This window comes from Triturus cristatus, chromosome 11 (assembly GCF_964204655.1).
Source record: "Triturus cristatus chromosome 11, aTriCri1.1, whole genome shotgun sequence".
Lineage (NCBI taxonomy): Eukaryota > Metazoa > Chordata > Amphibia > Caudata > Salamandridae > Triturus > Triturus cristatus.
Genome location: NC_140594.1, coordinates 572,392,140 through 572,408,839, shown reverse-complemented (window position 1 = coordinate 572,408,839; position 16,700 = coordinate 572,392,140). Strand labels below are relative to the sequence as shown.

The 16,700-nt window shown below is 52.0% G+C and overlaps 1 protein-coding gene across 1 annotated transcript in view; it reads left to right on the top strand.

Annotated features, from left to right (window-relative positions):
- Nucleotides 1-16,700, top strand: part of LOC146785104 (G protein-coupled receptor kinase 5-like) — a 506,690-nt gene that overhangs the window by 344,331 nt on the left and 145,659 nt on the right. The window contains exon 4 of the mRNA XM_085633729.1: nt 15,217-15,294. Within this exon, the coding sequence (XP_085489855.1) occupies nt 15,217-15,294 (78 nt within the window). The remainder of the gene's footprint in view (nt 1-15,216; nt 15,295-16,700) is intronic.

The following is a 16,700-nucleotide window of genomic DNA, read 5'->3' as shown; positions in this document are numbered from 1 at the left end:
TTAAACCAATTTGAGATGTAGGTTAGTCCAGACCTTCAGCTTGAAACAGAGCGCTGCCTGTTTATGGGGAGGAAGCAGCTGCGAGGAGCCCAGCCTGTGAGAGGCCGGTTACTGACCCCGGAGAATGATGCAGAACATTTTACACAAACCAGAGTAAACAGAATGGACAGGGGGGGGGGCTTGAAACGAACTATGCGCGACTTGGCAGAGAAACACGTCTGTGAGAAAGAAAAACCACATGAAAGAGATTACGTCAGTGGATGAGTATCTAGCCAACGCGGATGCCAGCTGGCGCATGCTGTATACATTATGAATAAAAGTGTTAGAGATTTAGAGGTGGAATATAGAATTCTCATCGCTTTACAGGTTCTCAGAGGGTCTGTGGTGCAGGGGCAACATTAGGTTTGCTGCTCATTTTGTTATTTCAAAATATTTAAAAAAATGAAATTTATTTCATCTACATTTCCTGTGAAGGTTGGATGTGGTGTGGCTTGCCCTGGCCTTTGTTTCCCTACTTTGCTGTGTATTGTATTTTCCTATTTCTATGTGGAGTCTACTACACAGCGGGGCCCCCATCTGGTTGCAAAAGTATTCTACTCCCACTCACTCCCTTTTCTTCCTTCACCCACTTCCCTTTGCTTCCCTCTCTCACGCCCACACCACGTTGCTGACCCCCTCCCACCCACCCCCCTTTACTCCCCTCTCACCCACCCACTCCTCTTTACTTCCCCTTCCCACTCACTCTCCTTTGCTTCTCCCCCTCCCACCTACTCCTCTTTGCTTTCCCTCTCCCACTCACTCCCTTTTGCTCCCCATCCCACTCCCTTTGCTTCTCACCCGCCCGTTGCTTCTCTCCTGCCCCATTGCTTCCCACGCGCCCAGTTGCTCCCTGTTGCTTCCCACCTGCTCCCCTGTTGCTGCCCATCAACCCACCTGCTACCTGTCGCTCCCCACCCGCTCCCTGTTGCTGCCCACCAGCTCCCTGTTGCTGCCCACCGGCTCCCCGTTGCTGCCCACCGGCTCCCCGTTGCTGCCCACCCGCTCCCCGTTGCTGCCCACCCGCTCCCCGCTGCTGCCCTCCCGCTCCCCGTTGCTGCCCTCCCGCTCCCCGTTGCTTCCCTCCCACTCCCCGTTGCTTCCCACCCACTCCCTGTTGCTTCCCACCCTTCTCCCCTTTGCATCTCACCTGTCTACCTGCTCACCGTTGCTTAAACTTCCAGTTGTTTCCCACCTGCTTCGTGTTGCTTCCCAGCCTCCCACCGCTTCCCGTTGCTTCCCTCCCGCTTCCCACCCTCCCTCCCGCTTCCCACTGCTTCCTATTGCTTCCCACCTGCTCCCCATTGCTTCCCACCCGCTTCCCATTGCTTCCCACCCACTTCCCATTGCTTCCCACCCTCCCACTCGCTTCCCATTGCTCCGCCCTCCCACCCGCTTCCCACCCTCTTCCCATTGCTTCCCACCCTCCCTCCGCTTTCCATTGCTTCCCACCCATTTCCCATTGCATACTTCCCATCGCTTCCTGTTGCTTCCTACCCTCCTACCCATTTCCTGTTGCTTCCCCTGCTTCCCACCCTCCCACTTCCCGTTGCTTCCCACCCACTTCCCGTTGCTTCCCACCCTCCCACCCTTCTTGTTGCCTCCCACCCTCATCCCATTGCCTCCCACCCTCTTCCCGTTGCCTACCACCCTCCCACCCACTTCCTGTTGCCTCCCACCCTTCCACTCTCTTCCTGTTGCCTCCCACCCTCTTCCCGTTACCTCCCTCCCACTCTCTTCCCGTTACCTCCCACCCTCCTACCCTCTTCCAGTTAACTCCCACCCTCTTCCCGTTACCTCTCACCCTCACACCCTCTTCCTGTTGCCTCCCACCCTCTTCCTGTTGCCTTTCCCACCCTTTTCCCGTTGCCTCCCACCCTCTTCCTATTGCTTCCTACCCTCCCACCACACTCATCTTTACTTCCCCCTCCCAACCACTTCCCTTTGCTTCTTCCCCCTCCCACCCACTCCCCTTTGCTTCCACGCTCTCACCCACTCCCCTTTGCTTCCCCCTCCTGCGACTTCCTTTTGCTGCCCCGTCCGATCCCTGTTGCTTCCCACCCCGTGTTGCTTCCCTCCTTCCTGTTGCTTCCCACTCACTTGCCTGCTTCCTGTTGCGTCACACCACTCCTCGTTGCTTACCACCCGCCCACTTGCTCCCCGTTGCTTAAGCATCCTGTTGTTTCCCACCCGCTTCCCACCCTCCCACCCACTTCCCGTTCTTCCTACCCTCTACCGATTGCTTCCCACCCTCTTCCCATTGCCTACCACCCTCCCACCCACTTCGCATTGCCTACCACCCACCCACTTCCCGTTGCCTACCACCCACCCACTTCCCGTTGCCTACCACCCACCCACCCACTTCCTGTTGCCTACCACCCACCCTCCCACCCACTTCTCGTTGCCTACCACCCACCCTCCCACCCACTTCTCGTTGCCTACCACCCACCCACCCTCCCACCCACTTCCCGTTGCCTACCACCCACCCACCCTCCCACCCACTTCCCGTTGCCTCCCACTCACCCTCCCACCCACTTCCCGTAGCCTCCCACCCACCCTCCCACCCACTTCCCATTGCCTCCCACCCACCCTCCCACCCACTTCCCGTTGCCTCCCACCCACCCTCCCACCCTCTTCCCGTTGCCTCCCACCCACCCTCCCACCCTCTTCCCGTTGCCTCCCACCCACCCTCCCACCCTCTTCCCGTTGCCTCCCACCCACCCTCCCACCCTCTTCCCGTTGCCTCCCACCCACCCTCCCACCCTCTTCCCGTTGCCTCCCACCCACCCTCCCACCCTCTTCCCGTTGCCTCCCACCCACCCTCCCACCCACTTCCCGTTGCCTCCCACCCACCCTCCCACCCACTTCCCGTTGCCTCCCAACTTCCCATTGCCTCCCACCCACCCTCCCACCCACTTCCCGTTGCCTCGCACCCACCCTCCCACCCACTTCCCATTGCCTCCTACCCACCCTCCCACCCACTTCCCGTTGCCTCCTACCCACCCTCCCACCCACTTCCCGTTGCCTCCTACCCACCCTCCCACCCACTTCCCGTTGCCTCCTACCCACCCTCCCACCCACTTCCCGTTGCCTCCTACCCACCCTCCCACCCACTTCCCGTTGCCTCCTACCCACCCTCCCACCCACTTCCCGTTGCCTCCTACCCACCCTCCCACCCACTTCCCGTTGCCTCCTACCCACCCTCCCACCCACTTCCCGTTGCCTCCTACCCACCCTCCCACCCACTTCCTTTTGCCTCCCACCCACCCTCCCACCCACTTCCTGTTGCCTCCCACCTTCCCACTCTCTTCCTGTTGCCTCCCACCTTCCCACTCTCTTCCTGTTAGCTCCCTCCCTCCCACCCCTCTTCCCGTTACCTCCCTCCCTCCCACCCCTCTTCCCGTTACCTCCCTCCCACCCCTCTTTCCGTTACCTCGCTCCCTCCCACCCCTCTTCCTGTTACCTCCCACCCACCCTCTTACCATTACCTCCCACCCTCCTACCCTCTTCCAGTTAAGTCCCACCCTCTTCCCGTTGCCGCTCACCCTCACACCCTCTTCCTGTTGCCTTTCCCACCCTCTTCCTGTTGCCTCCCACCCTCTTCCTATTGCTTCCTACCCTCCCACCACACTCCTCTTTACTTCCCCCTCCCAACCACTTCCCTTTGCTTCTTCCCCCTCCCACCCACTCCCCTTTGCTTCCTCGCTCTCACCCACTCCCCTTTGCTTCCCCCTCCTGCGACTTCCTTTTGCTGCCCCGTCCGATCCCTGTTGCTTCCCACCCCGTGTTGCTTCCCTCCTTCCTGTTGCTTCCCACTCACTTGCCTGCTCCCTGTTGCGTCACACCACTCCTCATTGCTTACCACCCGCCCATTCGCTCCCCATTGCTTAAGCATCCTGTTGTTTCCCACCCTCCCACCAGCTTCTCGTTGCTTCCCACCTTCCCATCCGCTTCCCGTTGCTTCCCTGCATCCCACCCTTCCGCCTTGTCCCGGTTGCTCCCCACCATCCCGCCCGTGCCAGTTGCTCCCACCCTCCCGGTGCCAGTTGCTCCCACCTTACCACCCTCCCGCCCTAGTTGCTCCTCACTTTAAAGTTGCTCCTCTCCGTATGTACCAGTTGCTCCCCACTCTCCCGCCCCATTGCTCCCCACCCTCCCGCCCCATCGCTCCCAACCCTCCCGCCCCATCGCTCCCAACCCTCCCACCCCGTCCCCATTGCGCCCCACCCACTCACTCCCTTCCCCATTTCTCCCCACCCTCCCTCTCGTCCCCATTGCTCCTCACCCTCCTGCCCCCAACCCAATTGCTCCTCACCCTCCAGCCCGTCCCCATTGATCCTCACCCACCGCCCTATCCCCATTGCAGCTCGGTTGCTCCCCACCATCCAAACCAGTTGCTCGTCGTCCCTGTTGCTCGTCATCCCGGTTGTTCCCCATCCTCCCGCTCCATCCCCGTTGCTCCTTATCTTCTCGCCCGTTGCTCCCCACCCTCCTGCCCTGTCACCCCATTGCTCCCCACCATCCTGCCCCATCCCCCGTTGCTCACCACCCTCCCGCCCCATCCCCCGTTGCTCTCCACCCTCCCGCCCCATCCCCCTTTGCTCTCCACCCTCCTGCCCCATCCCCTGTTGCTCCCCACCCTCCCACCCACGCCCCTTTGCTAAACTCCCTGTTGCTTCTCATCCTCCTGCCCACTCCCCATTGCTCCTCACCCTCCCGCCCGCTCCCAATTACTCTTCACCCTCCCGCCCACACCCCGTTGCTCCTCACCCTCCTCCCGCCCACTCCCCGTTGCGCCTCACCCTCCTTCCGCCCACACCCCGTTGCGCCTCACCCTCCTCCTGCCCACTCCCCGTTGCTCCTTACCCTCCTCCTGCCCACTCCCCGTTGTGCCTCACCCTCCGCCGGTCCACTCCCCGTTGCGCCTCACCCTCCTCCCATCCACTCCCCGTTGCTTGCCTCCCTCCCGCCCACTCTCATTTGCTTCTTTCCCTCCCGCCAATTCTGCATAGCTTCCCTCCCTCCCGCCCATTCCCCCTTTCTTCCCTCATTCCTGCCCATTCCCCCTTGCTTCTCTCATTCCCACCCATTCCTCTTTGCTTCCTTCCCGCTCTTTCCCCGTTGCTTCCCTCATTCCCAGTTGCTTTCCACCCATTTGCCGATGCTCTTAGCCCATTCCCCAATGCTCAACTCTCTGTTGCTCCTCATCCTCCCACCCACTCCCCATTGCTCCTCACCCTCCCCCGCCCACTCCCCATTCCTCCTCTCCCTCCTCCTGCTCACTCCCCATTGCTCCTCACCCTCCCGTCTGCTCCCGGTTACTCTTCACCCTCCCACCCACTTAACGTTGCTCCTCACCCTCCTCCTGCCCACTCCCCGTTGCTTCTCACCCTCCTCCCACCCACTCCCCGTTGCTTCTCACCCTCCTCCCACCCACTCCCCGTTGCTCCTCACCCTTCTCCCGCCCACTCCCCGTTGCCCCTCACCCTCCTCCTGACCACTCCCCGTTGCTCCTTACCCTCCTCCTGCCCACTCCCCGTTGTGCCTCACCCTCCGCCGGTCCACTCCCTGTCGCGCCTCACCCTCCTCCCATCCACTTCCCGTTGCTTGCCTCCCTCCCACCCACTCCCATTTGCTTCTCTCCCTCCCGCCCATTCTGCATAGCTTCCCTCCCTCCCGCCCATTCCCCCTTTCTTCCCTCATTCCCACCCATTCCCCCTTGCTTCCCTCATTCCCACCTATTCCCCTTTGCTTCCCTCCCTCCCGGTCTTTCCCCGTTGCTTTCCTCATTCCCAGTTGCTTTCCACCCATTCGCCGATGCTCTCAGCCCATTCCCCAATGCTCAACTCTGTTGCTCCTCACCCTCCCACCCACTCCCCATCTCTCCTCACCCTCCCCCGCCCACTCCCCATCTCTCCTCACCCGCCCACTCCCCATCTCTCCTCACCCGCCCACTCCCCGTTCCTTCTCACCCTCCTCCCGCCCACTTCCCATTGCTCCTCACCCTCCTCCTGCCCATTCCCCGTTCCTTCCCTCCCTCTCATTCCCTGTTGCTTCCCTCCCATTCCCTGTTATCTTCCCTCCCTCCCACCCATTCCCTGTTGCTCGTCCCGCCCCCATTGCTCCTATCCCTCCCGCCCCCATTGCACCTCTCCCTCCCGTCCCCATTGCTCCTCACTGTCCCGCCGCGTCCCCATTGCTCCTCACCCTCCGCCCCATCCCTATTGCATCCCTGTTGCTCTCCACCCTCCTACCCCATTTCACCCCACCATCCTAGCCCATCCCCGTTGCTAGTCGTCCTCATTGCTCAAGTCCCTGTTGCACCCCACCCTCCCGCCGCAGTCCCCCTTGCTCCCCACCGCCCCATTCCCGTTGCACACAGTTCCCGTTGCTCCTCACCCTCCCGCTCTAGTCCCCGTTGCTCCTCACCCTCCCGCCCTAGTCCCCGTTGCTCCTCACCCTCCTGCCCCAGTCCCCATTGCTCCTCACCCTCCTGCCCCAGTCCCCGTTGCTCCTCACCCTCTCGCCCCAGTCCCTGTTTCTCCTCACCCTACCGCCCCAGTACCTGTTGCTCCTTACCCTCCTCCTGCCCACTCCCCGTTGCTTACCTCCCACCCGCCCATTTCCCGTTGCTTTCCTCCCACCCGCCCATTTCCCGTTGCTTTCCTCCCACCCGCCCATTTCCCGTTGCTTTCCTCCCTCCCTCCCATTCCCCATTGCTTTCCTCCTTCCTGCCCATTCCCCGTTGCTTTCCTCCTTTCTGTCCATTCCCCGTTGCTTCCCTCCCTCCCTCCCTCCCTCCCGCCCCTTCCCCATTGCGCACAACTCCGGGCAATCAAAGATCCAGGTCTTGAGGGTCTTCCTGAAGATGTGCCGGGTGGGTGCGCTTCTGATGTTGATTGGGAGCTTGTTCCAGGTCTTGGCTGTGATGTAGGAGAAGTGCAGGTTTCTGCGGGGTGGGGGGGGGGGGGGGATGGATGGAATGGGGAATTACCTGGCTCTTTTCCGCTGTTTTATCCAGATTCCGGGGACATAGCCGTTGACATTAATTCACCAGCTCTAGGAAGTTTTTAAAGCACAGCGACTGTCCACTGTGGGATCGTAGGGTGGAGAGCGGGCAGGACATCCAGGGCGAATGGTGCTGGTGCGTGATTGAGGGGGGGGCCTGTTTTTTCCTGCCATGTCGTTGGAGGGGCAGGCGGGGGTTGGGCTTTACCTCTGCCTGTCTCCAGCAGTTTGTTTTAATCACCCAATTCACATCCAATCTGAAAACCTGTTCATGTTCGTAGTCGACCCAGTCAGACCCTCTACCTGGCATTTTGCCCTATCTGCCGCTGTTGTAGCTTTGCAAGAGCCAGCCCTATCCTGCTTGTAGAGACTTAAATTGTTATTATAAGCTTTACAAACAATTCTCTAAAACGGCCATTATTAATATTTATGACTGTACTAATCCAAGGGTTAAGTCTGAAAGCTTTTCTAAAAATACAAATGAATTCCAAGACGAGGAAGCTTTCACATCTGTCAACCTTTGGCTTTTCCGAAAGCTTCACAGGCTCACATGTGCAGAAATGGCCCCTGCATTTGCAAGGCAATGGCTCCTGAGTTATAACGTGCTATTTTCCCATGATTCAATTTGAAGCGCCAACCCGAGGCTACCTTCTTGCAGAAAAGGTTGGTGTGAGGGATACACCACTCACTAGAATTTTGGGCTGCTCCTTCTAAACCCCACTTGGCATGCAACAGGGTACCTCGCTTACGTCATGTGGCCCTAAAGTGCGCCACATTTGGCTTATCAGAAGTAATAAAGGTTCCCTCATTGGGCATTTGTAAATAAATAGAAGCCATTTTGTGCATTGACTCTTGATGCAAGTTCCACACTCGCTATGTGAGTAAGAACCCTGCATTCGGCTTGCACCTAATGAACAGTGGCCATCAACCTTCGGGATTTACAAGGCTTTACAACAGTGCTGTACATTTACATTTTGGGCCAGTAGTTGCTATCCTTAGATCTCAGTTGTATAGCAGAGGGAATTGGTCATGAAGAGGAGCAGCATTTTCAATAATATCAGTAACTCCTTTTGTTGTGTGGCCGTTCATAGCTCACGGTTGCTGTTTTTAAGCGCTATAAATGCCCGGTGCTAGCAACACCCAATTTAATGGTGTTAAATTTGGAAAGCATGACCTGCTGATCACAGCAGATGTCAACGGTGACCGTTTAACTCGGTCACCTTGTCGGCTTAAATGACTTTGCAGGACCTTGGCCTCAGTACTCCTCTCTGATTGCACCTCCTCATCCATTTTTCATACATTTGTGGGGATATGAAGTGAGCCCAGTGAACACTCCTCTTAGAAATAGAATCAACAGATTCACAAATGTCACAAATCTGGATCTAATATAATGAGGCAACAAAATCCGCTACGTGGTGTGCGGTTAGAGCGTAGTGATGGTAAGTTTGGCAGTGGTGGACTGTATGAGGACTGAGCGGACAAGTGGAGCGGTTTCCCAGGTTCGCGTGTGAGTGGATCTTCCAGTTCAAACTATTTCTTTGTATTCTAGGACTTTTAGTCCTATTACTCAGAAAAAGGACAGCAAGTGCAGAATGCAAAGATAAAACCAAGATTGGATGTGTTACTCATGCATGAACACAGGAAATCTGATCCAGATGTTTTCAGATGAGCGTGATGAGGGGAAATATTTGGAAATTAGCGAGGGCAGTAAGAGCAAAAGTTTGCCATTTGAAATGGACAGTGTGCAGTTTGCTTATTTGTGGCCACAGTATAAGCATGGGTTAGTGGCGAAAGTGTGAGTGTATCACCGCAGGCTAGTCTGCTAAATTGTTAATTTGTTTAATTGGTAGCTAGAATGATCTTCCTATGTTTTCGTTTAGAGAAGTGCGCGGTGTGTGTATGATTAGGCAGAGTGTACTGCTTTGCTTCAGGGTAGAGTAAGCTGATCACAGGACCGAGAAATACAGGCCAGTGCCTAAGACGTCACAGTAGAATGTTGGGCCTGCTTAATGCTGCTTTTTTAATAGAAAAGGGGTCAATGAGAGTCACTTAGGTGAAGTGTGTGACTGGCAGTGGTCCAGCCCCAGCCCAAGGTTAAGGGCAGAGGTCTCTGGTAGGAGATTTTCTCAGGTGCCCTTCTTCCTGGGTTGAAGTCCATAGGAGTTCCTGTGAGAGTCGTTTCATAAGACTCTCATGGTTGGCGTGATAGGAGTCCCCGGCTCCTGGTCCATGCCCAAAAATGTTAATCCATTTGTTGGTGTAGTGAAATTTCAGTGATCAGAAGTAAACTCCAGTGATGTATCGGGACCCTGGTAAGCACCATTGACACAAGGAGCGTGTTGGCTGTTCGGTGTCTTTTGCAAGTAAGGGTGATGGTTGCAGGTGTAGTGAATGAAATCTGAGTGCTCCCTGTTAGGTCGTAGGATCATTCCAGCAGATGAGTAGCTGGCACAGAGGCTATAAACCGTCTCATTAACTCCACCTTTAGGGAAAATGGTCTCTCAGAATTTGAGGTGGAGCTTAGCTAGAGAGCCACCAAAGTAAGAAAGTCCTTTCCTACAGAGATTGTTGTCAGAGAGTAGATAGGGAAAATGCTGGATTCTAAGTTGGAGCCCACCGCCTCCAGGGGTGGTCAAACAAAATTTGAACCACACAAGAGAAGCATTGTTTCAAATGTTGGGGACCACAACCCGCGTCCCAGAATATCATGAATTGTTTATGCAAGTCGTTACAGAGAAAACGTCAGAGGCAGCATGTTATTGGAATTTATTATTTTCTATTCCCGCTGGTTAAGTTACAGACAAACCTAAAACTGGCTGATGAGGCAGAAAGCAAAGGAGGTGGGTTTGATTTTAAACAATACTCAAATGAAATAAGTGGATGGTAAATTTTGCATTGTCCGTGATCCTGAAGGAAAAAGATTCTCTCAGACCCAAGAACGTGGAATTGGTGAAAACCTAAGTAATACAGCCTGTTTCATACAAAGATATGTGGGGATTGGAATTGAAGTGTAAAATTAGGGAGAAAAGAACTCTGTACATGGTTTTAAGATACACCTAGGAAACCAAATGTTGTACAAGTGAAAGGAATGCCACAAAGCACTAAAAGAAATGGAATGGAATGGAATGGCGCTAACTGACACAGACATTTGCGTACGTTTGGGTGCCAATCAAATGGTAAAAGCCTTCAAGTAACTAACTAGTGTTGGTTTAAATAAACGAAAACCCGAATAGTGTACAACCAACCATATGCGTGCACATTGTTTTACAGTCAGTTATTACTTTGCCCATTCCTCAAAAGGTATATGGCGTGCAGTCTCTTGGGGCTGCAAAGTTCAGCAGCTGTGTCAAATGTACCAGTAATGTGATTCATGCAGCGGCAAGGCCTTCACTTACAACGATAATCCTGGTATTTGGTTTCCCTAACGCCGAGGGGAGTGTATTCGATGACAAGGAGTGAGTTCTCTGATCCTCCCCATGGTGTAAAGTGAGATGACATGGAAGGGTTCTGGGAGTGATCGTGCAACTTCCAAACGTGCAGACAAATATTACAGGTGGCCAGTGGTTTATTGTAGTGGAATTGGGTTCGTAATGAGAAGTAGTTTGGTGACATGGATGCTTTTTCTGTGATGTGTTAAACTTACTTCCGTAGTGAGTCTCAGACACTGGGGCAGGGAGACATGAACACTGGAAAATGGAGGCATGCACATTGATTCGAGCAAGGAGGCACGAACACCAGGACAGGGAGGCATGCACATGGGTGCAGTGACACTCGGGCGTTTTCACACCAACACCGGGGTGGCACCGGGGCAAGGCGACGCAGGCACCGGGGCAAGGCGACGCAGGCACCGGGGCAAGGCGACGCAGGCACCGGGGCAAGGCGACGCAGGCACTGGGGCATACAGACATTGGGGCAAGGTGACACAGGCACTGGGGCAAGGTGACATGGGCACTGGGGAAGGCGACTCGGGCACTGGGGCAAGGTGACACGGGCACTGGGGCAAGGTGACAGGGGCACTGGGGCAAGGTGACACGGGCACCAGGGCAAGAGGCTACAGACACCAGGGGCAGGATAGACACAGGCACTGGGGTTTGCATAGACACAGGCACTGGGGTTTGCATAGACACAGGCACTAGAGGATCGAGAGACAGCAACACCTGATGAGGAGACAGGGGCTCAGAGACAGGGAGACACAGGCAATAGGGGCTGAATACACAGACTCTGGAGAGCTGGGTGACAGGGCATTGTGTCATCAAGGGAGAAACAGATGCCATGGCAGTAAGATGTGGACTTTAAGGGCCACTTAGACACAGACACTAGATTGCAAGGTGATAAGGACACCTGGTCGAGGAGTCTTGGCCGCGGGGACAGGATCAACACAGACACCAGAATGCCATGTTATGCAGTCACTGAGGGTCTGAATGACACTGACACTTCGGGGCAGGGCGAGGCAGTCACCAGACACATACACCATAGGGAAGCATCTGCACCAACACAGGGAAAAAGAGACCTTGGTACTGACACTAGCACTGTGATATAAAGGCACTTGGAGAGGAAAAGCAGACACAGCCATTGATACTGACAGTTGACATGGACAAAGACGTTGGGTCATCGATCACACAGACACTGAGGTTGAGAGACAGACTGCGAGATAAGGATCCATAGGCGACAGTGGCTGCATACACTAGTTCAGGGTCTCCAACCTTTTCTGTACTGAGAGCTACTGTTGTTCAATGAAACGCATTGAGAACTACTAATATTATTACTGTTGTATAATCTCAATTTTGTTTTATGTATATTCAAACAATCAAAAGCTTTCTAATTTAATAATCTGGGCTGCACACAGGTGAGCACCTCAGGTAGCTGGAGAGCTACAGTAGCCCACAAGCTACTGGGTGGAGACTAACCCTGGGCGTAGTTTGCGTAGTAGCGCTACACGTAGCTACGCAAAGTGCACTTCGCGAGATACGCATAGCACTACGCGAACTGTGTAGTGCGCTGTTTGCGATGATTGCACAGTGCCGGATGCTTGTCCGCACTGTGCAATCATTGGAAACTTCATCTTGCACAGTGCGAGCTGTCGTTTTCTGATGCTTGAGTAGATTTTTACTCGAGCAGCAGCTTTCTCAATGCGGACAGGTAGTTTCTCATCGCGAGCGGTCACGAGCATACGCGACCACTCGCAATGAGAAACCAGAGCTCCCCGTGTTGAGAATCTCGCCGGGAGGTTTATTTTCCATGCTCGCAATCGGCAACTTGATGTTGCTGATCGCGAACGAGGAAAAGGTCTCGCTAAGATGTCATTTTGCTCGCTTGCGGTCGCCAACTTGACGTTGAGGACCGCGAGCAAGCAAAAAATGCCAACTACGCTACGCATTTTTGCACTGTGCTACGTGCAATTCGCGTAGCGCGAAGTAGCACAAACTACGCAAACTACGCGAGCGTAGCGTAGTTGTCTGCTCAGGGTTAGTGGAGACCCCTGCACTAGTTGAATAACACAGGCAGCTGAATGAAGCTCAGAAATACCATATAAAGACCGTGGACAGGGTTGTTATAGGCCAAACAGAAATTAGAGAGGGGAAGGAAGAGAGCCACACTCTGCAGAGAGCAGTCAGTGGCTGAGCTCCTGTTTGTCAGCTCCAGGCATATGAACATTAGAAGGGCTTCTGACACCAGCAAGGCCCAGCTTACCACAGAGGACTGGAACATATAGGAGACCTGTCTGATGAGAGACCTAGTACATAGAAACCTGCGTTGAGGAAGTGGGGCTTTATGGGTGACCAGAAATACCCTTCTCAAAAGTTGGATAAAAGTGGCACTTGGAAATTACTGCAGCTTGCCCATGTAGGACGAACCCAAGGTGGCCAAGAAAACCAGGTTTCTGCTACTGAGAGCTTTTTACTGCACAGCAGATTGATTCGGCGTGACCTTGCAAACAAGGTATCCGGCCTCGTGGAGCCCATCTATGACTTCCAGCCTTTCCAAGTTAGACGGTTCTGTCCATCTCTAAGGGTTTTTTTACGCATTTGTCCCATGGACGGTGTGGTGACTCCCTCCCTTCTGGAGGTGCCTCTCAAAACACATCAATGAGTTGGCTGCCTACATGAGCTAAAGAAAAGGCTGGAATATGGTAAAACAGCACCTCATGTAGGGCAGAAAACGTTTTTGGGAGTTGCTACTGCCTGAGAGTAAACATCAACTAGCCCTTCTTGCTGAACAATAGAGCAAGAGAGTTAGAGAGAACACTGCCAGAGAACACTGCCATGACTGCAAATGGCAAGTATGAACTGAAGGCTTAATCTGACAAAATATATTTGTTTCTCCTAAAAATGCCTCTGTGGTCCCTCTGTCATCATTGATTGCTGTTGATAGACTTGGTAACTTACCGGAATCGTTACAAATTTACCGAACGTTTTCTCTTTTATCAGATTTTGGAGAAAATTGATTTAGGTTCTCTGTTTTGGCAGCCTTGGAAACTGGTTTGCAATTTTTAGTGGTATATTTGGGAAGAAAGTAAGCTCAACAAATTATTGAAATGGAATCAAGTCTTGAGTTTTTAGAAAGCCTCAACCACATGGAGTAAAGCAGGTTTTTAGTTAATTTTAGCCACATACACAGTGGCGGCTGATAGGGCGGGAAGTGAGTGTGGGGATAGAACATTTAAAAAAAAGAAAATGTGCCTGCGGTTGCGTCGCAGTCACCGCCTCTGTCACAGGAAGCACCGAGGTTCCCTAAGCCAATCAACACTGCAATGCAATATTGTGATTGGTTCCTCTAAGCCAGTCACACTACTGCAATGCAGCGTTGTGATTGGTCTGAGCTCCGTAGTTTGGCGCACAGATGGGGACAGGGAGCCTGTGCATGTTCTTCACCAGGCTATGCATTGCAGCCTGTTGGGGAAGATGCAAAGTGCGCATGAACTGTTCGGTCGGTCCTAGAGGGCCTGTCAAACAGTTCATGCACACTTAGGGAGTGAAAACCACTCCTCCCCCTGGCCCCTGCTCTGATCATACCCACCCATCAACACACCTAGGACTGAAAAATAAAATAATAATAACTGTATCATTTTATTTTTACTCTGCACTGCTCTCAAAGCAGTGGGGCGATGTTACTCTGCCTTAGTGGACCATCAATAGCTTCTTTCAAAAGAGAACAGAGAACCAATTCAAGCAAAAACAACACATAACAAAGACATTGCTTCCACTAAGTCTGGATGGAAAGATGCTAGTCACCTTCCTAAAGATTATTTATGGTGCGCAGGTTCACAATCTGATGTCGGCCCCCACCAGAGGAAGGACATGCAGCCACTGTCAATGGGTGTCAGGAAGACTTGGTGAGCTCTAAGGCATTTGTGGCATTGGAGGGTTTTGTGGCTTTGCTAGAAATGTTTACAATGAATGAAAAGTTGATTGTTGTAAATCCTGCATTAGTAAGCAGAATGCAAAGTCGCCTGTCTTTGAAGAAATAACAACAAATGTTGAAATGGGCTTGTTTTACCTTCTCATTGGTCTTTACTACACATGTTTCAAGATTCTGGCAGTTGGGGGAAAAAAGAGGAACTCTTTGAATCATTTAACCCTTTTGAACTTAACAACTTTCAAAAGTATGTAGCTGGTTAAGCAACAACATTAACTATAGAACTGTAACAGAAGGGCAACAGTATGTAAATGTTCCATGCTGCTGCTGTAAGCAAGTGTTCATGCAACTGAACTAACTATGCAACTGTACCATGAAAATATGGTTGATACATAACTGTCCTGAGTAACACTAGTAATTGTGTTGTTGAGCCAGATGGTTGAACTAACTATGCAGCTTTCCTATGTAACTGTAACACTATGCAAATAGATTTGCTTTGATGTGATCGACTTAAATACTTCTGATTTAAGCATTGTTGACTATGTAAAGAATTCCTGAATTCTATAGTTTGATCACAGGTGAATGTCCTCCAGGCACTTAGATTCTGCACTTTTATATAAGTGTGGGGTGGTTCAGACAAGCTATGTGTCGCCATTTTGGTTATCATTCATTCTATTAGTCGGAAAAAAAATAGTGTACCTATAGCAGCTTGCTACGGGTTTACCTGACAGCCTGCAGAAGTCTCTGTCCAGACTCATCGGAGAATCTGGTTCTAGGCTGTCCTTCACATTTGGTATCCTTTTTTCTTGTCACTAGGTAGAATATGAAGTGTCTGCAGATGAGAAGAGGAAGGATACAGGCGAGGAGATCATACGGCGGTTCTTCAACCCAAAGGTAGGATGAAGCAGCAGTGAGGCAAGTGGCCTTTGTAATTTGTGTTTCTTTGCCCAGTCTGTGCTGGTAAGAGAGATTGTTCCTCACGAAGGAAGTACGTGCAGGGGAGACAATGTTGCCCACAGAAAGACCGGCACTGCTGGAGAGTGGCAGTACCCTATTGCTGGTGCTTGCTCTGTACGACAGTCGAACAGAGCTGCGGGGGGGGGGGATGTGCTGTCTTGTGTTGCGCCATATGAAAGGTAGATATCCCAGAGGAACAAATTGCCTCCTTAAGGGAAATAGGAAAGTGCATTTCTGTGTATGTGTGTGTCTGTGTGTTTGTATTGACGTTAGTGTTACACTCCACAGTAAATTAAATGAGAACCACAGTAGGCCGTGATTTAGCGTGTCCCTGAGAGATAGTCTGAATTTATCACACCCAATCACATCTGATGCCCCGGGATTCAAAATTTATCGGGCATGATAAATTTCAGCCATTCAGAATTTTTGGCGAGTAACATGCAGATGTTAATACTAACTAGACCAAAATCTACATGTCCCAGTGAGTCCTGGGCCTTTTTCCCCCAGTTAAATTCCAGAATGTTAAATGGCCTAATCTGCCGAACTTTAACAGATGATGCAAACCATCGCTAACAGCAGTAACATGGTGCAATAAACAGTGCTATCCTTTTAATAGTATCGGGATTGCAATTCTATGGGCTACTTGTAAGCGGGATAATGAGGATGACTCCAGTGAGCCATTTTAGACTTTAGCAAGTAAGTATTGGTTGAAATACTAGATAATGTTCTGTAAATTCATGCTTGGAATGCATTTTGAAATAGATGTATACGATTATTGCCGCGTGGAATCGAATTTGGTTTCAGGTATTTATAGACTCGTTTCCATTTATTATACATAATGTGCGCATCGAGACAAAAATGAAAAAAGTCATACTTGGAGTAATTTGTTTCAGTTCTTTTCTGGAAACTGATCTGATTGGATGATCACCATCTACTAAGGAAATGACATCCAAAAAAGACTTTTAAAGTCTCATTTATCCTTGTCCTTAACGCGAGCTCAAGGGTCATCTCAATCGCACATATAGTGTAGGTAGAGCAGCATCTTTCTAAGGTCACCAATCAGCTGGCACAGAATTGTGTTCTTTTGGGGAATTTTACCCAAGTGACAAAGTGGCTCTGAAATATGAAGTTTTATATGGACTGGGTAATGGCAGAATATTGTTCATTCTGTTTCCACTACGAAATATTAACCCAGCCCTCCATAATTCACAGAACACCAACTTCAATTTAGAGCACTGAAACAGTTTACTGAATGTGTACATATTGACCATTTTGATATGTCTCAGGACATGCTTTGGGGTAATCCTCGAGTGTTTTGGGTAAATCCTAACAATCTATACTGT